This window comes from Phaenicophaeus curvirostris, chromosome 6 (genome assembly GCF_032191515.1).
Source record: "Phaenicophaeus curvirostris isolate KB17595 chromosome 6, BPBGC_Pcur_1.0, whole genome shotgun sequence".
Classification (NCBI taxonomy): Eukaryota; Metazoa; Chordata; class Aves; order Cuculiformes; family Cuculidae; genus Phaenicophaeus; species Phaenicophaeus curvirostris.
Window position 1 is genome coordinate 3,846,854 of NC_091397.1, and position 25,525 is coordinate 3,872,378.

At 38.3% G+C, this 25,525-nt stretch overlaps 1 protein-coding gene across 9 annotated transcripts in view; it reads right to left on the reverse strand.

Moving 5' to 3' along the window:
- Nucleotides 1–25,525, reverse strand: part of ADCYAP1R1 (ADCYAP receptor type I) — a 134,188-nt gene that overhangs the window by 24,399 nt on the left and 84,264 nt on the right. For all 9 annotated transcript variants that reach the window (XM_069859217.1, XM_069859215.1, XM_069859216.1 and 6 more), the window contains exons 5-12: nt 15,257–15,292; nt 14,579–14,620; nt 12,710–12,813; nt 12,062–12,159; nt 11,462–11,594; nt 9,185–9,338; nt 4,885–4,945; nt 431–500 (exon numbers count right to left, since the gene is read on the reverse strand). In XM_069859217.1, the coding sequence (XP_069715318.1) occupies nt 431–500; nt 4,885–4,945; nt 9,185–9,338; nt 11,462–11,594; nt 12,062–12,159; nt 12,710–12,813; nt 14,579–14,620; nt 15,257–15,292 (698 nt within the window). The remainder of the gene's footprint in view (nt 1–430; nt 501–4,884; nt 4,946–9,184; nt 9,339–11,461; nt 11,595–12,061; nt 12,160–12,709; nt 12,814–14,578; nt 14,621–15,256; nt 15,293–25,525) is intronic.

Consider the following 25,525-nt stretch of genomic DNA (forward strand, 5'->3'; position numbering starts at 1 on the left):
ATTAAAAAGACATAGTCTATGTTCCTAGTCACTGGCATCTAGTATTGTTTTATATGCCTTGGGCTGTCCCACTTGGCCTTCAGCTGCCACACCAAATGGCACAGGATTCCCATAAAACCTATGTCATATCTGCCAGCCCCAGGCAAATCTTCCATATCCTCTAGGGTATTAGTTTTGGCATTCAGTATCTATGTTTAAGCAAGGGAATAACTCCTTGTCTACATTGTATTTGCTTGCAGACAGAACACCAACTCTTAATTTGTACTAAACCTTTGTGATAACAATGGAATTACTTGGCAGTTGTGAATGGAGGACATTCAGACAAGCTGCCCAGTAGTCCCACAGCAATGTTTGTAAAGCCATTTGCAGCTACTTGTATCAGTTTGACCTCAGACTTGTTGAGGAAGAACCTCCTTCAACTGCTACTTACCATGATTGATCCAACTACCGGACCCTTGATCACCCACCACAAGGCAGTGTTGTCATTCATGTCCCAGCAGCTGCAGTTGTTAACAAAATAATGGGGTGGGAAAAGAGAAGGAAAGATAAAGACGTAACAAGGGAGTGAATAAACTTACAAAAGTTTTTAAGGAGGCAGAGAGTGGGAGATAGATCTTGAAGATCAATTATTTTATTTCGGTTCAAAGGAATTAGTTTTTTAGCCTGTTCCTGCTGTACCTTTCTTTCACAGCATTACCTGACTTATTTGACAGCAAAATAAGTATTTTTGTGGCCATTTTAGTCATACCTCTTACCTAACAGTTTAGCCTCTATGAATGTTTCTGTGTGTGCAGAAAGTACAACTGTAAAATTGTCCCTTTAAGCTAACAACTCTGTACAAGGAAAAGAAAGACAGGGACACCTGAAATTGTGAGAGATGGCTATTCCAAAATTTGATGTACTTTTTCACAGTAAAAAGATATGGATGCTAGTTCCTTACACTAATTTGAGAATTCTTATACATATCTAGTACACAAGGACATACTGGAGACTGGAGGTAGTAACAAAATGATTTTCCAGTCATTGAGTGGCAAGTCCTACCAAGGAACAAGGATTCATCTAAGAAGGTTCAAGTATTGAACAAGAGTTGGGGTCAGCTCCTTTTATTATGGTGTTGGGAGTGAGTGAGTATAAACAAAATAGCATTTTGACATCAGCATTTATAATCTTCCTCCAGATTCAGCAAAGGATTGTACAGAAATTTATTCTAAATAGATGCGTTTGGACATTCATTTGTAGAGAAAGCTAACTAAAGCATCCATAAACATTTGGGAATTTAAATTTAACATATATTTTTAAGGCTAGAAAGTCACTAATAATGAAAAAAATCTTATTTCCCCTGCCATACTACCCCTGCTACACTATTTTAAGCCATTAAGAATTTGATTATCTGTTAAATATGTCTTTTCCCTATGTCTGCTTTCTTTCCCTTGTACATCCCTTGGGAAAATATAAAATCACAAAAAAATGTCTATTTTGTACCTGCAGTTCTTAGAAGGAGGGTTTCCCTCCCACTGGGACAACAATCAAAAGTCCCAGCATTGGTTGTCATGGTTCTTTTATTTGTCAGATGCCCAGGAATGATTTGAAAGAGGATACAGGAATAAAACATCTCTGATCTTAGGAGAGCTTGATGCAAATTCTTTGTCACATAAATGGCTGCCTGGTAATATCTGGAGTAAAAGTGAAAATCTGTACTTTAAACAAAACTTTAAACATGTGTAAATGTGAAGATGCAGAGCTAAAATTCCATCATCAAAGTGCATGTCAGAGAAATCCCAAGTAGCTGAGTGATGCCTGGCTTAGAAATTATTTTGACTTACATATGCAATATTATACTCTATTCCCATAAATAAGACTAAGGATTTGTATCATAGAGCTGGTGAGAAGAGAGAAAATTTAGAGCTGGGCTGTCAAATTTGCACAAATTTACATCTTTTTCTTTCTGTCTGTGAATCCCCCGAATTCTATGGGACCTATGGCTTAGATTTTCAAATGCAAAGTAACATTTCTGAGTTACCCCAGTATGGATATTCAACTTAAAATATTCGAAAGAGGACAAATTTTTACAGGGAAGTCCTTCTCACCCACAGTCTGGAAATCAGGCTTTTATTCAGTTATCAACAATTGTATGCCACAAAACAAAAACATCTAAAATCAGCAATTATCTATCTGGAAGGGACCTTAAAGATCATCCAGCTCCAGCCCCCCTGTGGCAGGGCAACTTCCACTGAATCAGGTTGCTCAAAGCCTCATCCAGCCTGGCCTTCAAAACCTCCAGGGATGGGGCACCCATGACTTCTCTGGACAACCTGTTCCAGTGCTTCGCCACCCTCACAGCAAAAAATATCTTCGTAGTATCTAACCTAAATCTTTCACCTTGAAATCGTTCCCCTCAAAATCGACCTGTTCTAGTTCCAGTCATCTATGTTGAAGGCATCTACAGCCCAGTTAATTATCCTAAATTCCAATTGGGACAAATAGACACTTGGAGGTTGTTGATGGATTATTTTTTTTTTTGTATTAATGTATTTAAAATGGGTACTCTGGGGCAATAGATCATCCCCTACAAATGCGTATTCTTAGACCTATTCCTCTCCTTTTATAGGATGTATCCCCAACAAGATCAGTTGCCATTGTCTACCTTGGAGATACCAAAAATGAGTTAGATCAAGCTCACACAAAAGTTTTTTCAAGGACTTGTTTTGATCCAGCCCCTGTGACATCTATTGGATGGATGTGGTTGAAGAAACATAATCTTCTCACCAGACGAACATGACCAGAAAGAAAAATACGCAATACACAACAGAACACTCCGTGATAACAGCCAACAAGCTACATAAACAGGCTCCCTAAGTTCATTCAAATGCATTGCTACAGTGGAGGTCAGACATGCAGGAGTGTTTTTCAGGATGGATTAAGGAAGGGAGCCAGTGACATGGGGGAGGGATTGATTTCCATTTGAAGAGGTCTGATCTCTGTTACATCTCTGGTGTACATATGGTATAGCTCAATTTAATTCATATAGCTCAATTTAACTCATATAGCTTCATATAGCTCAATTTAATTAATTAATGGCACAGCTCTGGATAAACAGACAGTTGCATTTGTGCCCACAAACCTGTCACTTACAGTGATGTGAGTCAGGAGCTGAAGTCAAGGGAACTCTGCCAGTTTTATAAGGAGAAAGCTGGGGGAGAGGGAGACTCAGAGTCTGCATTCTAGTCCATGCCTTTGCAACTGTGGTTTCCCCAGTTCAGTAATTTCTGCAATGTTTTCAGGCTCATGTTGGCTTCTCCACCACCCCCAGAACAATGCTTGCTGATTTTTAAAAAGTAACCGCTGAGACACTCAGCTAGAATCTGTCTAAATGTGTTGCATGCTAAATAGCTTCTCTAATTAAAAGGAAGGAAAGAGGTTTTGGTTTTCTTTTTTCTTCTGTGAGACATTCCTCCTACCCACAAAAATGCAAAAATTGTTTGGACTCCTAAGAGAAATTCATACATTTAAGACCAGATTTGTAATCATAATAATGACATAACAGGGGTTTCTAGATTGTTTTGCATGGAAATAAACAATTTAATTGGTCTTAATTTTGAAATAGAACTTTGGATCAAAGCAGTGGCTACCCCAGTGGAGAAAGGACTTTATGTGCTTTCCAAAAAGAGCATGAAAGAACAAGGATGAAGAAAACCCAACAGAATAGTGAGTCTTGTGTGAAGTTTGTATCCAGGTATCCCTAGTATAATGCAAAATTAAAACAGAAGCCCAAGTCTCTTGGAAATAGGACTTGGGTACATAATGATGTCTTTCACCCACAACAATGTCTTCAAAGGACCATGGGTGGATTTTCCAACGAATAGAATAGAATAGAATAGAATAGAATAGAATAGAATAGAATAGAATAGAACAGAACAGAACTATTTCAGTTGGAAGGGACACGCAACAGTCATTTATTCCAACTTGAGTCTCCTTTGTTCCCAGCATTATCCCTAACATTTCACCAATGTCAATCATAGCTATTACTAAAAAGCACTGATAAATTCATATTTTCAAGGTGTACATTCCAGCCCATTCCCACCAGCTTTGTCTGCTGCTCTATCAGACCAATCGATCTACTGACTTCCAAGATGGGCAGGGCGATGTCTAGGAGCAATCTTTCCTTCTGGTCCTTCAGAAAAATTTACAGGATCTCTGCATTTATTTTTTCCTTCAGAGAGACCATTTGGGTTAGATCTACCCTCTTGAATTCTTTCTGAAGCTATTCCATTTCCTTATTTTATTTTTTCACACAGAAGACGGTATACGGATTTCTGCCCCACCTCTACTCATCTCCCCTATAGACTTATGGAAAAAAACTCTCCAAGGGGAAGCTAAACTCCTAATTGCCTCTGTAAATCAAATCTTAGCAATTTCTTTTTGCAGATTTCATTCATCACATCACCGATATCAGCAATAATTTCCATAGATGAGCTCATCACATTCATCTTCCTTCATAATGAGTTCGAGAGAAGACAATCACAGGTGTGATTCATCTGGCAGCTCTTTTAAAATGAGATAAACCATATCCTGGACTCCACTAAGTTAACTGAGCAGTGAATGGAGGGTCACTGTGTCAGCGGGAGGTTTACAAGGTACATGCTCACATCTTCTTCCATTAATTCATGAGTGCAACAGGGACATAAAGACTAAACTATGGCTATTTATGCAGCTGAATAGGAAAGCACTCTAGGTTGAACAGAGGATCTAAACAACTTGCATAAACAAATCAATGTTAGAAGTGAAAGGAGAAATTAGTCATGTCCTCTGATCACTACATATCAGTTTCATCCTTGCCATAGTGCTGAATACACGTGAAATGATTTCCCACACAGTGATACCTACCCAGTATCATCAAAGTGAAGTCTCAGCACTGCCCAGACAGTGACACATATCGTTGGGGTACCTGCAGAAGATACGATGGTGATATCATTAGCAGTTTAGACACATTTAGTACCCAACAATGAACACTTTTTGCAACTTCTTATTATAATAAACACTTATTATTTCATAATAGCACTCGTGCATGAAAAATTACAATTAATTATATTGATTTAGAGCTCTAGAAGCATCTGTTTCAGTCGGCAGATTGGTTAATCTGGGATTGCAGAAGCGAAATCGGTAACATGAAAGAATGATGCTCTTACAGGTCATTACGGCTCAAAGTTGTTTTACTGCACCATGTTGTGTGAATATTAAAACATAGTCTGTACGAAATAAAAGCAATGACATCAGCTTCCATGCCTAGAGCTACTCTAATTATGCAGTAATTGGAGAATGGCAGATGTTGAGCTGTAATTTCATTATTGTATTTTTGTATACATACGTGTTTTTCTTGCACATGATCTGCGTATATTGCGTTTTCTCTGTTATTGTGTAAATAACTTTTTGCTTTAGTTATTCAATCACAAGAAATCAGAGGAGCATAGTATTCCATTACTTGCAGGAATATTTCTTTTTTTAAATGAAAAAAACACCTCCCAAAACTTAACTCTTAAAAGATTCATTAGGAGAAAGAATTTATTTCCTTTTTCAGCCTTTATTTTTACCATTTAAAAGAAAAAATGCATGTGAAATACAAATTAATTCAAAACAGTAAGTAACCACTGAGGATTTATTTTCCTTTCTGAAAATCCTAAACGTGCATTTTTTCTTAGCAGGAATATTTGTAACTTTCAGCAAGTTCTACATTTTATGGCAAATAAAATCTTTGACTGGGAAACTGCCTAGGTCTATTTGGGCACCATTTTATCACTGTGGAGATAAAGTGCTAAAAAGCAACCAAAACAAAGACCATGATAACCGCAGCTTGGAGTGGTGAACGAGCCTGTCATAAGTTGACAGGAACAATTAAGTTTCATAAATTTCGCAAGGCTGTGTGGCATTAATTAGTCATTCAATCGAATCCACTTAAGTGAGTCTCTGTCAAAGCTCATTTTCCTGCTATCAGAATTAAAAATATTCCTGTTAGAACTAGATGACTGATAAAGCCCTCCTTTACAAAAGCACACAGAGAAATATTTTAAAGAAAAATGTTAAAAAATAAGTAAAATGACAGGGTTTGGGGAGAAGTAATCATGTATATTTAATTTAAATTGTAGTCTGCTTTTCTCACATGAGAATACCTAGAAAACATAAAGAAATGCACAATAATAAAAAATAATCTTTAAATATCAGTCCGGAATCTCATTTTCTTTGGTTGGAACACAGGAAAAAAACAAGTTTATGAACTTTGGAAGAAGGCGCAGGCAGCTCAGGAGGACTACAAGGATGTTGTGAGGCTATCTAAGGAGAAAATAAGAAGGGCCAAAGCCCAAGTACAACTTAATCTGTCTACTGCCATAAAAGACAATACAAAGTGCTTCTACAAATATATTAGCAGCAAAAGGAGAGCTAAGGAGAATCTCCATCCTTTATTAGATGTTTGCAGAAGACACCAGCTTACTTGGGATTGTTGATATGCTCGAGGGTAGGGTGCCTCTATAAAGGGCTCTGGACAGGCTGGAATGATGGGCCAAGTGCAGTGTTATGGGGTTCAAACTAAGTGCTAGGTCCTGCACTTGGGTTACAAGAACCCTTTGCTGCCTTCTGGAAAAGTACCTGGGGATATTGGTTGATGGCCAGATGAATATGAGCCAGCAGTGTGCCCCTGTGGCCAAGAAGACCAACAGCATCCTGGCTTGTATCAGAAACAATGCAGCCAGCAAGACTGGAGAAGTGATCATCCCCCTGTACTTGTCTCTGGTGAGACTACAGCTTGAATCCTATGTTCGATTATGGGCTCCTCACTACAAAAAGACATTGGTTGCTGGAGCATGTCCAGAGAAGGGCAATGAAGCTGGTGAAGAGTCTGGAACACGAGTCTTAGGAGGATTGGCTGAGGGAACTGGAGTTTCTTAGTCTGGAGAAAAGGAGGCTGGAGGGAGGCCTTATTGCTCTTTACAAACTGGCAGTGCCAGGTTTAGGATTGAACTTGATGGTTAAGAGTTGAACCACTCAGGGGGGTGGTTGAGTCACCTTCCCTGGAGGTGTTTAGGAGACGGGTGGATAAGGTGCTCAGGGACATGGTTTAGTGATTGATGGGAATGTTTGGACTCAATTATCCAGTGGGTCCTTTCCAACCTGGTGATTCTATGATTCTATTTTAAAGGTCTTTTCCAACAACCAATTTGTTTTCCAATTTAAACCATTATGATTCTATGATTCGACACATGTATCATTAAAATACAATTCAAAAAGCACATTTCAGCTCAGCTTGGAGTTTTGAACCATCTGCTTTATGAATATACATATACTCACACTACTTTTCTTTACATCAAAAGATATATATATGTCTTCATCACATTCTTTTCAGCTTTTGGGTAACATTAGAAAACAGACAAGCCTCAAAGGCAGAGAAAAGAGCTATTCTTGCTGACAATATTTTAGCAGGCATAAGGAGAGAGCTCACGAAGACAACAATCTATCCAGAGAACTTAGCAGGACATTGTATATTTAACTGGAAAAAAATATGTGAACCAACACAGCCGTACAAATCTCATTAATCAAATGAGGACACTGCTGTGCTCAGCACATTTTAAGAAACAGATAAACACCCAGATGCTACAAAATGCTGAGCTCTTGCTTCTTGCTGCTTTAGTGCAACTCCCTCTGAGCTGAGGGGCTGGTTTTGCCCTATGGGTCTTGCATTCAGAATCTGGAAGGGCTTCCATTCTTGTAGAGTGCCAGTTGCCCCTCTCAGGTCAGGGGAACTACTATTATGCATGAGTTGAGAAAATATTGTATTATAAAAACAAAACAAACCCATCCATATATGGAGATTGACCTAGAGTTATGACTGGACATTACTGAAACAGCTTTGAAAATGAAGTGATAAATATAATCTGCACAGCTAGATCTTAGATATGGCATTCAAATCAATACTAAACATTTTGAGGTTGCAGATTGAATCAGTTTGGGTAGTTATTTCATTACAATGACTTCTTTTTTAAAAAAGAAATATTCAGTTAATATACAACTTAAATAAAGGAACCTAAACTTTGATTTATGTTTAGATTTAAAAGATTTACACATTGGCCTATTTTTATAATTGTCACATTTTCATGTACATGACCCCCAAGTTCTCTTTGAAAATAATTTCATATCTCAGCTATAATGTGATTCTACATCTGTGAATAAGACAAAAGGAACTCTGAACATCCTTTTTCAACAGTTTCATTTCCAATAACTTCTTCCAATAGCCATCCTTTTCCATAAGCCTTTATATGCCATATGTTATTTCTGATCACTTGCTCTCTTCTTTCTTCTCTATAACTTTTTTCTTATTGTAAGGAGTCTTTGCCAAGAGATGGGAATTTTTGCATATACACAGCTACTTCAGGAGGGAAAAAACAAAACCAGGTGTGGATTAATTGAAAGTTGAGGTTACAGGAGGATGAGTTTTTTTCAGTGGAGATTTGTTTAAGGAATAAGGCTTTTATGCAGACTTTACACATAAAGATTATTTCCCCTTTGTTTCAGAAGATGTTTGTTTAAATATTGAAACTGAACTTAAACTTCTTAGGGTACATTTAAAATGGTTATATTCTTCCACATTTACCATCTGATTTCAGCACAAAAATGTCAGCAAAGAACTGTTTGAATTAACATGTTGCAGGAATCAATTTATCTCCAGAAGGCCAGCATGAAAAATAATTACACTTGTTACTGTTGTACAACTGGCCTTTCTGAAATAGATCTTGTTTCTTCCCATTCCAGTTTCCCACTCAAGTACAACGATCGTGTGTGGATACCCTATGGATATGTCTTCAATTTAGCTATTGACTGGAAGAAAGGCACAAATGAAATCTTAGAAAATGGACTAAATATAATATTACAGATTTGATTAAGCTGAAGAACTTGGCACCAAGACCATATCTTGTAGAAGGCAATTTTCAGTTTCAACCTACATTTCTGAAAGATATGCAGCATCCTTCAGATCCCAGTTCAAGTCTATACAGACAGAAAAGCAAAACACTGTTCGGTCTGCAGTGGTACTTTTGTCCAAAGATAAAACTATGCTTTGAAACTGTATGTGGAATTATTAGATGGTTCATAGAGTTGTCTTGCACCATGAAGCACATTTTAGACAAGAAAAGTCACATACCCCAACCGATAATAGTATACCAGTAGAAATATCTCCTCTCTGGGAAAAAGGTTTCTACCAATAAGGTGAAAAGGTACAATCCCTCAATGAACAGCCAGAAGTAGTTGGACATGACACAGTAGTGAAAAAACACCATCACAGCTTTGCATTCCACCTGCAGAGAATCAAGAAAAATAAATTTATTTCCATGCTGCATCTGTCAAAGAGATAGAGAAAATGCTTTCAAGCTCTCCAAATCTCTTAGTGAAAAGGAACACAGCTGGGACTAGTATTATATATTTTCAATCATAAATTTTTAAAAGCATGAGAAGAATGTGTGGTGCCACTTAAAAAGGAAAGCTCAAAAGGGCAGGTAGCTAATTTTACCAGTGGGAGGTGGTCAATGAGTGCCTGCAGACAGCTTGAGAATGCCTTGTATTAGTGGGAGTTCACATTGTCAATGGACACTAATTGCTAGATTTAAGCCCCCTTCCAAGAATTAAGTACAGAGAAGAAAAGACTCCAGTTGTGTATTGAGAACCCCAAGGAAAGATGTGAAACGGAAGGACAATTGCAGAAAATCCTGAAAGAGGGATCAGAAAGGCTGCACCCTCCTGTGTGCAGCTGAGAATTTTATTTCCTTGCTATTTGCAAGTGTTGTCACTCAGAGATAGAAAATGAAAGTAAACATAAGTGTAAATAAAACAGAGTGATTTGCTGTAAAAACAATAGAAGCTTTCTTTCATTTACTGGTGGAAAAACAGTGGACAAAAGAAAAAAAATATAAAGAGGTGGAGTTGTTTAGCCTGGAGAAAAGGAGGCTGAGGGGAGACCTCATCACTCTACAACTACGTGAGAGGAGGTTGTAGTGAGGCAGGTGCAGCTCTCTCTTCCAAACCATAAGTGATAGCATGAGAGGAAACATTCTCAAGTTGCACCAGGGGAGGTTTAAACTGGATATAAGGAAAAATTTCTTTACTGAAATGGTTATCAAGCATTGGAACAGGCTGCCCAGGGCAGTGGTTGAGTCATCATCCCTGGAGGTATTTAAAAGATGTGTAGATTTGGCTCTTAGGGACATGGTTTAGTAGTGGACTTGGCAGTGTTGGGTTTGCAGTTGGACTAAATGATCTTAAAGGTCTTTTCCAACCTAAATGATTCTATGATCCATTGATAAAAGCCTCAGGTGCAAACCAACCTCTACCCTGAAAGTAAGACATCCTGTCTTTCCAGCGTTACATCCCATTGAGGTATCATTAGTTCTACAAAAACAGTACTCTTCAACACATTAGAGCAGAATCAGTGTATAAACCCAAAGTTCCTGCCTGAAGCAGTGGGAGACTGACAATTTTGACTAGTTTCCACTTGAACTCCATCCTCTGGAACAAATCTAATATGTTTTAACCATCAGAACTTGAGATTCTTAATGGAAACTTTAATAGGGTTGCAGGTCTTGTCATGAGATGGCCGATTTTAACGTGCCTTATGCTTCAAGGATTTCAAAACAGACAGCTGCCACTATTAGAAGAGTGGTGTGAACAAACTACAGACCTAACATAACTTTATCATGGAGAAGAATTGAAAGCAAAAACTAGTTTCAATGATAAAGAAAAGGCTGACTCAGAAACTACACAGCTGCACTTTCTTCATGCAAGTGACTCATAGGGAATTTAGATCATAACTGGATGGATAAAGACAATCTCAGTCTGGGAATTCATTATAATTCCATCATAATTACAAGAAATAAATTGATTTATCACATCATATCCTAGCTTAAATATGAGAGGAATTAGGATTTACATGTAACAGCCAAACGCATCTGTGAAACAGACCGCTTTCCATGAAACCACACATTTCAGAGACAAACATATAACTAATAGTAATGATTGTTTGAGAGCATGGCTGTCAGGGTTATTTTCTGTCTGTCTGGTCACCCTCTCTACACAACTGCCTGGCATCCAGAATAAAAAAGTCCCTGGAGAAAAAAACAGACCTTTGGATGAAGGAAATTACTTATGTCTGCTCTCATACCCCCTATCACTATGCATATTTATTAAAGGAAGAAACAACTTCAATAGAATCAGAACCCAAAAGCTATAGATTTGTCCTGAAAGACAAACTTGGACATGGATGGCATCATGAGACAACAACACCCATAGTTTTTCTCTGAACCATGTGGTAAATTTGCCACCAATTACCTTCTCTCCCAGCAGATTCTCAGCCTATACTACTGAATAGACTGCTGTTTGCCTCATGGTATTTGAAAAAAATAAAGAGAAAGGCTTTGGTTTTACTTACTGTTGAGATAAAACAGTGGTTTCCATCCTGTTCAGCATAAAGAACACCATCTTTAATGAATACAGATATAGCACGTAGGATGAATGAAACAAAGAGGTTCATGTGGATAAAATTTCGAGTGCAGTGAAGCTTCCTAGAGAGGAAAGAGCAAGGGAAAGGAAAAGAAGAAAAAGAGAAAACAGACTTTTATTTTGTGGAAGTAGCGCACACTGACCTGTGGTCAGAGCTTCTAGCACCTTGGTGATAAGAACAGCAACATCTGAAAGTCAGGTGTGTGGATAATACTGGCTCTAAATTTGATCAAAAGGAGAACTTGGGGATTTTCCTGTAAAAACATGCAAGGGAGAATAAAATAGTCCCAGTCCCATGCAGCTTCTGCAGTTACAGAAAACAGATCCAGAGCTTCTGCAGTTGAATCTACAGCCTACCAAAATACGACTACTGGGGCGTGCCCAAGCTGGGCGAACAACTCTCTTAAAGAGTTGTCTCCCTCTTATTCTACATTTGATGAGATAAAAAAATAAACATTGTTCTGGGCCGATCAACTCCAGCTTCTTTCCTCCAGTGACTGAAAAGCTCACTGCTCATGTCCTGACTCACCTGAAACGGCAGAGGATAACCATGGCAGTGGTGAGGGAAACAAGAGAAGTGCTGTATCCCACTGTGTACAGAGCCTTCACAGACAGATAGTAGTAATCCTTGGAAGGCAAACAACACATGGTTAAATGGTTCATCTACGGTCACATCTTCTTTCTGTCAATGTGCAGGGGAAACCATAGACAGGATTTGTTTCTTGAACAGCCTGGTTGTTTTCTCCTTTTGGTCCCCCTGAGATATCACTGTGCATTAGAGCACTGCTCTGTATTTGACATACCCTTGGGTCTGCATATCATGAAGCTTATTTGTCAGTGAGCTAGCAAAGGCTGTCTACATTTCTTTAATCACTGTGCATATATATGTTGAAAAAAGGTGGCTGACTAAGGGATTATTAAATCAACAGGGGAAGAAGTGGGGTCTAACCCATGCTTCTAGAAGTTATAAGCTCTATCAATAGTAAACATTCCTATTTTGGAAAGATTCAATACCAATCTAGGAAGGATTTAAAACTTGCTTGTCACATTTTTATGCCTATAAATATCTGATTGTTTTATTCTAATCACCATCAAACCAGAACACACCCAGAAGACAAAATGCAACCTGCTGCTCCACCCCCCTTCATTTGTTTTTACTTAAAAGATTAATCCCCACCTGGTTATCGGATTCTGTTTCATTTTCATCAAAGCCACAGGCATCATAATAATGAGGAAAAGGTTCAGACCAGCCATCTTCAGTGCAATTTCTGCTGATGTCCCCTATGTCAAGTACAGTTGGGAATATGACATTGCTGAAGCAAACCCCAGGACATAACCCCCCTCCTCTTGATACGTGACAAAAGAAAACCCCACAGTATCACTGGAGGTACTATTAGTTTGGCTATCTGTAGACGACTTCAATGGCATCTTTAAAGTTTAATGACATCTTTAATGACCTAATCCTACACTAGGTGCCCATGGATGTCTACTATTACAGCTGGTCACCAGAGAGCAAAAAAGATTTAATCAGCATAGTCAGTGCCTCCAAGCCACAAAGTTCTCATTCCTAAGTGGATATTTAATCCAGAGGTCAGCTAAGTGTCTATTTCTCTCCTTTTACTCTGAGAGGCTTCTGAGGAATGCAACTTTCATGCAGACATCTACTTCAGATAGCTACAGGTTAAGTCCAGTGCTTAAATATAGGTATACGCTTAGCGCTATTTAAAGTGGTCTATATCTGAATCATATGCATAGGGCTTGTATAAATCCAAAAGGCTAACATGATTTTTTGGAGCAGCTGCTGGAAGCCAGGCATGACACTGTAAGACATCTAAAATAGCCGCTGCATGTCTTTGGTGATGCGGTAGGATCAGAGTCAGATAACATCCCAGCCATTTATCTATAAGCCTAGGCTCTGATCTGAGAGGGGCTTTGTGAGAAGGTTCTGTAGAAAAAAAAAGGAAAGGTAGAGTGGGAATCCCTTCTCTGTCTCCGTCCCTGTCTCTGTCTCTGTCTTCATGGCCATAGGTTCATTTATATCTCCACGTGCTCAGCAAGGCTTCAGTTGACAATTTCAAACCTGTTTGAGAGCTTGTCACATTCCTTTGTGTATTATTTGCTCCAATCCCAGTTTATAGCCTTATTCTAAAGCAAGAGTCTACAAGGAGGCTTAAAACTGGTTTAGAGAAAGTCTCATTCCCTTTTTCTCTTATTTTAACCTAACTGTTTGGCTAATCTTGTATCAGGACTAGCTCCAAGTGACTTTCACTAACACAGTCAAAAGCTTAAAACTCTACTGAGAAATAAGAAATAGGGGTAGAGGAAGTGTCTCTTGACACCCACTTTGTTACTGAGGCTGCCTAACGTGGATGGCCCCTGTGGTGCTCTTTTTAAGCACCATTACTCTTGCCAGAGCTTAGTGACCTGGTTGAAAAATTAAAGCTGAGCTGCTAGCTGCATTTATTCCTCACCAGTTTCCATTTATTGAACTATTGCAGGTTTCAGACATTGAACTGTACCTTGACCAAAATAAATGGAAATTTCCAAGGTACTTTTTTTATTGAGGTTGTGCTGCTTCGCATTCTTCAAGCAGTTTAGTCAAATAACTCATAACACTAACAGTGACCTTGTTATTAGAGAATCTGTTTGCCATCCATGCAGCAGAATATATCTATGTAATCACAGTGCTCACTTAAGATCACTGCATTACTTGCCAAATTTTAGTAAATTACTCTTGCACATTCATTCCTAGTTTTCTAAGGAAAAATAACCACTGAATCATGGTGTTGACTTTCCTTAACACCATCAAGTAATTATTGTTAAGCAAGTAGATATAAATTATAACAACATACTTGCTGGATTGCAATGCTTAATGGTGGAGGAATAAATTTTCATAATACTGCTAAAAGTAACACATTGGAAAATGTGTCACCGTAATTAGAACTGATTGGAAAATAATACCTAATTGTCAAGGGAAAAAGCTTGGAGCTTCCTTTTTAACACAGTTAAAATAAAAAGAGAAATATTCAGTGATTCTGCTTCTTACCTAGGGGAGACTGGGCTGTGCTTTCCAGCAGGTCATAATCACCTATAAAAGTGGAAATTTGGTATGAAATTGTTTTGATTTTGTTTTCTGTTAGGACCCAAATTGGTCTCTGTAGGTATCAGTCCATAGTATCAAGTTGATTTTAATTTGTTTGGATCAGTCCCAAAGGCAATAAATATTTGATTCAGTCTTTTCAGGAAGTAAATACAGGTTTACTTCTGGGTTTAAATCAAAGCTGAACCTATAAAATTGAAAAAATGCTACAACAAGCAGTGAGCTCGTAGTTAAAACCACATGCAACCAAACTAGGACTAATTTATCATAAAAATACACAAGTCAGATATTATATCTTTAAAAGTTTACATTTATAGTCTGTAGATATTTAAGTATGATCAGTTTCCACAGATAGCATTGCTATCCATCAATGACAAAAAGCAATAATTATTTGCTTTACAGCAAGATAGTTTAATTTTGTAGTTTTAGGTTAGGTCACACTGATTTCTGGAAACTTATCAGATTTTTACTTTCACTTTTTATCCGAGTGTTACAATGAGGTACATATCTTCATTATCACAACAGTTGATGCACGAACAACTTTTCAATAATCTGATATTATCATGTCATCTGCATTCTGAGAACAGAGGAACATAGGAGGTAGTGGACACAACTTGTTCTTACCTGCATGGGTTTGCCCCAAGTTATCTACTTCCCAACCTGAAAACAGAAGGATAATAATCATTAATTTGGTCTTCATAATAGTTTGTTTCCCATAAGAAGAATGGATGAAGCAGAGGCTAGAGAAGAACTGAGAGAAAATTTAAATCTTTATTTTTCAAGATCAGTACTGTGTATTTATTACAGTAAAGTGGGTTTCAGAAGATGGTACATTGTATCCTATTGTTGTCTCTGGTTATCATAGAGTTTCATCGAACTCCAGGAAGGATATGAAAAAGAAATTAGAGAGCTTTCTATGCCTTTTTTTAAATTTTTTTTTCTTTTTTAATAAAAGAGAAGGTTCTGAAATAATAAAGACTCACACATTTCCAAAGTACTGTGTTGAAATCCGTGCTGCTTTGTATAATTTCAAATCTTAAAATGAAAAATCAGAAAATTGTGGATTTTGGCTCAAGCTCAGTGTTCAGGATGAATAAAGAGGAGCTGTCTTAAGCCACCAAGTGGTGCTGCTGCATCACGCACAGGCACAGAAGAGCCTGATAAAGCTGTCTGCAACTAGACTATCAACTAGAGAAAAAACGTTTCCAACATTTTGTTGACTGCTACAGCAGGTTAAATGTTTAGATCAGCTTAGTTCTGTATCCTCTGATGTAACCACAGGGCTTCAGGTTGTTCTTTAACCCTGACCATATGGTCAAATCATAACATGGAATTTAAAAAGCCATTCACCAATTTGTGAGTATTGTTTGGAGTAAAATGCAAACAAAGATTGATTTTGATCCTAGGGGAAAGGAGAAAGTATCTAAGGAAATAAAATAATAAAAGAAGTCTTTTCAGTACAGCATAAATTGTATTCCATATTTCATATTTTTTTTTCAAATTCCTTACCATGTAATAATTTTAAATTCATTGATTTTTCTCTCTCCTCTAAAAAAAAAAATCAGATCTAATTTTTTCTCTTCTGAGATGGAAAACCGAGGATTTAATGTGAATATGGTGATGGGAGTCTAGAAAACTAAGCTGAAGCATCAGATAGGCTTCAAGTGCCTTTGAATGGATATATTCTACATCAAAACCTACACATTCAACCCACCAGTTACTTTGAATAGTTGACACTGAGAACCATGATGAGAACATCCTTGGTTTCCTGGCTTCTCTGTGCAACTCCAGCTGCTTTCATGACTTCACATATGAGACTTCTTGGTTGTTTATGAATATTAGGTAGGTAATAATTCTGAAGAGAAGTCACCAAAGCTTTTTCCAAAAGTTATCCCAGCAAAGATCATTCAACCTGCTGCATGAGACTAAACTACCAGATTCTGCAGAAGCGCTATGGCTGTGCTCCAGATTCTTGGCAGAATATTTGGGATGCCTCTGCAGAATATTTTGCATAGATCTTTTTCCCTCCTGAGCCTACCAAACCCTAGGTTTATGAAAAGTGATACAGCTCAGATATAAACCTAGGTTGCTAAATTCTGAATTCAGAATACCAACTTTAGGATATAGAATCATAGGATCATAGAATCGTTTGAGTTGGAAGGGACCGTAAAGATCCTCCAGTTCCAACCCCCCTGCCATAGGCAGGGAAACCTCCCACTGGATCATGTTGCTCAAAGCTTCATCCAGCTTTGTCTTGAACACCTCCAGGGATGGGGTAGCCATGACTTTGATGGGCAAACTGTGCCAGTGCCTCACCATCCCCATAAGAAAAAAAATTCTTCCTAATATCTCATTTAAATCTGCCCTCTTTCAGCTTATAACCATCCTATCCCTGCATTCCCTGACAAAGAGCCCCTCCCCAGCTTTCCTATAGTCCCTCTTTAATAATTTGAAGGCTGCTATAAGGTCTCCCTGAAGCCTTCCCTTCTCCAGGCTGAACAAATCAGCTTTCTCAGCTCCAGACCTCTGTGACTCTCCTCTGCACACACTTTAAAACTTCCATGTCCTTCTTCCTGTGAGAATTTTTACACCTGTACTTATTAGGCAGAAGAACAAAAAGCAAACTGCTGTACCTTGATCTCTCTCTTTCGTATTGTCTTTCATAGCCTGCTGCCACTCAAATCAGTGGCTCATAATGAAATTGGTTCCTAACATGGTGGCACCTAACTCAGTAGCCTGTGTCTGACAATGACCTTACAGGATAAGACAAAGCTGCAAAAAAACCTCCATAACTCTTTGACTCATAAAAATCCAGTTTCAGTTGTACATTGAGGCTTAAATCCTGAATTATGATGCAACAAACTTTCCAGAATTTATGTTGGAGAAAGACTAGGCCAATATTAAGAAGCTCGAAGCCTACTGATCCTGGTATCCTGGCATGTTACACTGACTGATGAGAAAAATTTAAATTTAAATTTAAATTAAAAAAAATTAAAATTTAAATATTTTAAATTTAGTTATTTTATTCCTATAATCTAAAAAGGAAGAAACAAAAATTACCACTATAAATATGATGTTAACACTGATGTTAAAATATCAGATTTTAGTTCACTTGGAATATCGTGACACCAGTAATAACAGTTAAAACATTTTATAAATGTACACTTATAAAATGAAGAGACTTTCTGCAGTACTGATTTTTTTATACCCAAATTATTATTGCATTTTAACTGTGTTTGGACATCACGAAGTGATTCACATTTTCAACAATGTTAACTTTCTAATTGCTGTAGGAGAAAACTTGTGTTTTATTAACATATCTTTCTACATCTGAGTCCTTCCTAATGTACTGAAGAAAACTCCAGTACAACCTTTCACTATAGAGGCTTTTAGGTTTGATCCATCAACCTAATTTTCACTAATAAGTTAAGCTACCAGAAAGTCAATTAGATTTACACTGAACATTATGCTCTGAATAACAATTAAAAGTCAATGTTCATCTAATGAGTGTTGGGATAACATACGCACATATACAATTATGTGCATATATATATAATAAAAAGCACAGAATGAAGGAACATACAGCCACCATCTGGCTTTAAATTCCTACGTGCTGCTGCTGCCCTTCTCTCTCAGACCATATGTTTATGTATCCTGCATTAGAATATGGATGTTTACACGACAGATAACTGTGCCAATAGCTACGTTTGCTCATATGTATGAGTGCGAAGATGGAGTTCATTCAGATTATTTCTGGCTTAACATTTAAGATATCTACACACATAGGGATAAGGCCTGAGCTTGCGTTTGAGGTGGGGTTGTAGGAGGTCCAGACATAGAGCAGACCCTCTCGTTTTTTCAGACAATTACCCTGAAAATGTTTTTCAGGGGTTTGGCTTTTTTTTTCTTCACATAACTGTCTTTCTTCTGAGACAACTCAGCAAAGTTACTCCGGTGTCAGTGATGTAACAGGCAAAACTGTTATCTTGCTGTGCTTTCACAAGAGTTCTTTTATTGTCTTGCTGTTGGGACATGAACAATGAGAAATTGGTGCATCAGAGTTCAATGATCATAGAATCATAGAATCACCAGGTTGGAAGAGACCCACCAGATCATCGAGTCCAACCATTCCTTTCAAACACTAAATCACGCCCCTTATCACCTCGTCCACCCGTGCTTTAAACACCTCCAGGGAAGGTGACTCAACCACCTCCCTGGGCAGCCTCTGCCAGTGCCCAATGACCCTTTCCATGAAAATTTTTTTCCTAATGTCCAGCCTAAACTTCCCCTGGTGGAGCTTGAGGCCATTCCCTCTCGTCCTGTCCCCCGTCACTTGGGAGAAGAGCCCAGCACCCTTCTCTCTACAACCTCCTTTCAGGTAGTTGTAGAAAGCAATGAGGTCTCCCCTCAGCCTCCTCTTCTCCAGGCTAAACAACCCCAGCTCTCTCAGCCGCTCCTCGTAAGACCTGCTCTCCATCCCCCTCACCAGCTTTGTTGCTCTTCTCAATGATGATGCAGAGAAAGCTCATCAAGGTGATTAAGCAACACGCTAGATGAACTACATTACTCTCCCAGAAATGAAGAATAAATAAAATATGCTCCTTATCTGCGTTTAGACTGGAAACACTTTTTTCAGGATTTTAATTCAAGGATTGCATTCATGACTTACATTGACACCTATGCTCCTCACATGCAGTTAAAAGACAGCACACTTTGAACTACAGAAAGATGGATCCAAGAGCAGCTATTTAAACAGTGTCTTAGAACACCATTTTTTAGATCAATAATTGCTCACATTAGTCAATAAACTCCTGAGGAAGCTAATGTTATCCTTGACAAACGACGGCTTATCCAGAATATTGACAGACAGTGCTATTCCCTATTTCACAAGACTGAGTAGGTAAGTGCCACTCCTTGGGAAGTAAAGGAAATCTTCCATTAGTGCTTTAACTGTCATTTTTAATTAGATGTTATTGCAGTACTATTTAGAGACCCCGGAGAAGATCCATCAGAATGCTGAATTGTGAGTTTCAAAGACCAAATGGAGAAAGCAAATATAGAAAATATTGCTTATTCCTAATTTTTACATGAAGAGGTGAGAGAGAAGAAAATAATAATCAAAGGACTTGCCAACAGCTTCCCATAGAGTTAGTGGCAGACACCCAGCTTTTTCTTGCACATTTATCAGACTTTCTTCTGTGGTTTTCATTTGCTGAGTCCCAGAAAACATGAATACTTCCTCACTATCCTCCAACGGATGAGAAATATGATGCAAGCAATTGTTGCTTCTGTTTCAAAGTGAACAGAACTGATAAAGCTAAAGCCAAGGAACAGCCTGTGTGTGATGAGACTCAGAGCTCAGTGCAGTCTTTCAGATGGCCTCCTTCTTGCCAAATTTGTGCTGGCTGCTTTCAGTGTCAGCTGGCACGGCAACTGCTTTATCTCCCATAGATTTGGTTATCCGAGCACAACTTGCATTTAACCCTTCTGTTCCAGTGTTTGTCCCTTATTCGTGGTGGTGAGTGGGAATAAAAGGCTTCCAAAACTATTCTGCCCTGAAATGGCTTTCCATACTTTTATTTTATTCCTGTGGTTCCTATCTTATTATTATGGGTTGGAGGACTGATCCACATGGGTAACCCTCCAGAAGGATTTCTGCTGATTTTGACAGCATTGAGATCAGTGTGCAATGCTTGCACTGGTCTGATTATGTGTTGATTCTGTCCCTTTAGAAACTGCAGAGACCGGGGCATAGAGAGGCTATGAAAACATCTACTATCCCTTGTTATCATCTTGTTTGGCCATGAGCTGGCTAGGCAGGAATCTGATTTTCCCGTTTTGTAAAGCACTGGTTAGAAGCTTAACATCTAATTTATAAATATGAAATAAATCAGTCAGCTCTCACAACCAACACCACAGAATCCACCACACTCTGCATTTTCACTCCCTTCCCTACTGCTGCACGCTGCTCTTAGGCACCAGCAATCTGTTCAGCCGGCTGGCAAAGCCACAGTCGGGAACAGCAGTCTACTTAGCAGCTTTTCTGGGGCTTTCTGAGCTCCCCCCACAGCTACCACTTGCACATTCTACCTGCTTCCTCTAATGCCTTCTCCCCAGTCCTGTATCAGGTCACACATGGACACCATCCAATAATCCTGGTCCCTTCATTGCAGCCCTTTTTTTTTTTTTTTTTATTGAACGGGAAGGAATTGATCCAGAATCAGCTGCTAGGTCTTTACAATATTATCAACAGAATCTGTAGAAAGTGACAACCAGGCAAGACTACAAAGTATGTGGCCTCACAGGTTCTCATATCTTTCCCTATGCTAAGTCCCTTGACTCCTTCCAGAGTTTTTGTCTCTCTAGCCTTATGCCTCACAGACAATGCTTTAAACTACAGATTGAAGGTCATTAGTCACTCAGCATCTGCTGTATATTGCTGTTTGACTGGCCAGAGGGATTTGTGAGTGTAATGCTCACACAGACACAATACAAGATTAAGTGGTATTGTTCACTCTATTTAGAAAACAGGAAAACTGGGGGAGAAGAAAATTAAGGGTAAGATTAGGAAGCTTGGTTCATATTTGAATGTGCAAGTAAAAACTGGTGCCTAAGGACATTTTGGGTGCTGGAAGATGTCCAGAGAACAACAAAGCTGATGAAGGGTCTAGAGCATAAGTCTTATGAGGAGCAGCTGAGGGAACTATGACTGCTTAAGCCTGGAGAAAAGGAGGCTTAAGGAGGGACCTTACCACTCTTTACAGCTACCTAAAAGGTTGTAATGAGGGATGTGCTGATCCCTTCTCCCAAGTAAGAAGTGATAGTACAAGAGGAAATGTATTCACATTGCACCAGGGAAGATTTAGCTGGATACTAGGAAGAATGTCTTCACTGGAAGGGTTGTCAAGAATTGGAACAGGGTGCTCAGGGAAGTGGTTCAGTCACTATTCCTGGAGGTATTTAAAAGACATGCAGATGTGGCCTGTAAGGACATGGTTTAGTGGTGGACTTGGCAGTGTTAGGTTAAGAGCTTGACTCAATGACTTTAAAGTTCTTTTCCAACCTAAGTGATTCTATCATATGATGTATGAGGAATAGAACCTATGAGGTAAATTAATTCTATCCAATTTACCCACATGAAAATAAGTTCATCTGGTCTTTACGTCTCCTCCCATAAATGGCAAAGAGACAGCCTGGAGGATGATTTGTTTTAGACACCTACTACAGAATGAGAGGAGCTGGCCTTGCAACTTCATTACCCAGTGATTTTTGCAAAACATTGCAGTTAAGGCAGTGACAGAACTGATATACAACTTCTTTCTTCTATACTAATTTCAGGGTGCATATATTCATTACGTATATTACATCACACCTCAAAATCATGGGAGAATACTGTTGAAGTCCTATAGAGAGAAGTTAAAGGCTGGCTGAGGCAGGACTGACCTACAGTTATGATCAATAAAATGAAAGGGATATTATGAATTTCTTCTTTTCTTCCTCTTATCAAAGGCTATGAAACTAGCAGTGAACTGAGGTCACCATAGCAACCACTAGACATCATCTAAACATTATGTGTATCCTTCCTATGAGGCTGGCTATCAGAGGAGCATCCATCAGAGTATAAGAGAAATGCAAACAAAACAGAAGAGTGTCCTAGTTCTAAAAAGGGCAGGGGTCATATTTCAAAGAAAAATGAAACATTTTCCAGTGGAGATTATCAGTTACGCAAATAGTTGCAGCAAAGAAAGCATATTAAATTACTTGCTTAAAGGCAAGAATAAATGTGTGCCCACCACAACTAAGATCTCGCAGTCAACTGAAACTCCTTTCTTGGTTGTTTGAGTGAAGAGGAGAAACAAGAATGGAGCAAAGACTGCTAGTAAAGGTTGAAGCATCTTCCCATGTTGCACCTATGCTGATCATAGAATCATAGAATCATAGAATCACCAGGTTGGAAGAGACCCACAGGATCATCGAGTCCAACCATTCCTATCAAACACTAATGTACTAATGATGTACTATCTTTTTCTGTGCAAGTGTCCTCCAAACTGCTCAGCAGCTCTCAGCATATTCCACTCTTGCATGCTTCCCAGATGAGAATGATTTTTTATTTTCCAAGGCCAAATTAGCTTTTGGATCATATTAGCAAAGGTCTTGATCTGCACTACAGCTTTCCCCGGCCACTGCAGAATGTCATCTTGCAAAGGACCAAGGACTTGATTTTTAGCTGAAATACTCTTGGTCACATTATATGTTTAAATATCAGAGGCACAGAGACTAATGGCCCCATAATTTGGTGGGAAAGGCCATAAAATGCCCTTTCCCTGTGAAAAGCATTTTTGAGGCCTTAACTGCTTCATTAGAAATTTAGATACAGTTACTATTCTTTGATGGCAACATTTTCCTCACATTTCCCTCTGCATTGCAGATAGACTTCGTGATGCTGTGACCAAGGAGGCATGTTAATTATAGTTGTTCTCCTTGCTTTGGAAGAAGCTGAAGTAATCCCCCCATGGCTTTACTGCCTGTGGAAAACCTAGGGATAAAAACCAATGGGAAAGGACTTGTTATCTAGTAAGCACTGTTATCTTGGTTATTGGCAAGGCTTATTATTTTTAACTTCAACATTTGGCAGGTCTCTTTTACTCATTCTTATGTCACAATTCTTTCTAGAACTTGCTGAACACTAAGCAACAATAACACATATGCAATCTGCAGACAGCTATGAAAGCTGTCCAAAGCTTTAGCTGAGATATAGATATATATATACACACACATACATATATATACACACACACATACGTATATATAAACCCAGATACCTTTGTGTTGAACTTGCTTCTAAATACTACATAGGATCTTATACACACTGAAGGATGAAACTAAGATATGTAGAGAATCTTGATAGCTTCAAAGACTGATTAAGCTCTGATAGCTCATTATTATTCCCATGTTGAAAATGCTAACGGAGTAGGGCATGTCTGTTTTGCAGAGAATACTCTCTGATTCCAGTGTTTTTCTTCCCTTGGTGTTCATGCAGGATGTTAGGATACACACACACCAGGGCTGAGATTTACTTGAATAGAAATCTAGACCTTTGCATTGATCTTTTGCCTTGTCTATTTGACAGGCAAACACAATTCCCAATTTCAGCCTGCTGCAATGCTGACCTTAATTTGACCAGTAGCAAAGAAAAATCTGTATTTTCTACTTCAGTAGAAATTAAGTTCACAATCTTCCAGGTTTTTGTTTGGTTTTTTTTCGTTTAGAAGGCCCCAATCTTTAATAGTCACCTTTTATTTCTGTCTATGTCAAAATCTATCAATACATAAACCAAACCAATTGAAACTAAAATCTGTAAATCAAAGCATTTAATGACTTTACCAGGACTGTTTTCCCAAAAATGACACAGAAGGGCTTTCCACATATGAACATGTAGCATCACTTTCCCTCTCATCAACGCATCTCTTGTCATCTTATTCTGTTTGATTTGAGATAACATCATAAACTCAGACAGGAGAGAACAGCCACAGATGGCTTTCCAAATCCAATTAACCCTGCGTTCATAAATCCCATTGTCCATGCATGATCTCTGCAGCACAGAATATATCGGGATTGGTGTTCTTACAACAAAGTACTTGAGTGTCTCCCACTGTTTTTAATGGCATCAGTAATAGACTGTTTTCAATTTCTTGCTCTCAAGGACAATAAAGCCTGTTGGCTGAGTGCTGAAGTCATCTAACTTCCAGAGTAGCAAGCCAAAAAATTTGGTTCAAAAATGTCAGAGTAGTATATAGTTCCATCTTAAACTCTATAATACCTGGATACATTCTTTATTCTACTGGATTTTAGTTAAGATTCCTTAATCCTGGGATCAACATAGGATGTGTTTTATGGTTTATTTTTTTGTAAAGATTATCTGCATTTTCTTTATCTAACACAGTAAATCATGCTTTGTAATAATGTTCGTTTGGGTGTAGCAGGTAGTATCCTAGACTGAGCACTAGATAAACATTCTGAATTGCTGGAAAACTCAGCAAGAGCTAATCACACTTATTATTTCGATTTGTGAATGAAAACATTTTCTAAATGTGGAACATATGGCAATGCTCACAATGTGCCTATTCGTGTTAGTTTTTACTGCAAATCAAAGAACTAAAAATATACTCCTTTCTGATCTGGCTATTGGGTTTCTTTCAATGGTCTGTTTTATTAATATCGCTTTATAGGCTCTAGAAGATCTCAGCTGTGCAGGGCAAAGAAAGAAAAGCATGGATTTGGCTTATGTAGTTTTCTACTGCCAGGCAATATCACCTTTGTCTGGAGGAAAAGTGAAAAAGTGAAAAAGAACAAAACAGAGAAAATTTTCCAGTTGAGAGTGCAGATCACAGTGTTGGGGCCCTCTCTAGGTCTTGCTATGTCATACTGAAATGCAGAAGCACAGCGTGACACAGTTTTCCTTTTTCTTCCCATGCAAAGATATGTTAGAATGCTTTAAATAAACTCAGTTTGAGAGTGGCTGTCTCTAGAGTTGGCACTGGGAAGCCACAATATACCTCAGAAATATTATGATAGTTAAAGCTCCAGATGAAAAAAAAAAAGTTAATTGGTGGATGTAAATCAAAGAAATCAATATTGTAAAGTTAAAAAAAAATAAAGAAGATTAATATCTAGGAATCCTCTAGAAGGAAAGTTATAGTAAAGTCTTAACCTACTAGATTAGAAAAGACTCCAGAGCTAATATGTTTTTTGAATGTGGAGTGATTTTGAGAACAATTTTTTTATTCACAGTCTGCAACTGAAAGGAAATGAAAAATTCTAGTGATTTTGGAGGAATGGAAACATGAAATGAAATTTTACAAGGAAGGGTCACCAACCACACAGCATGAGATT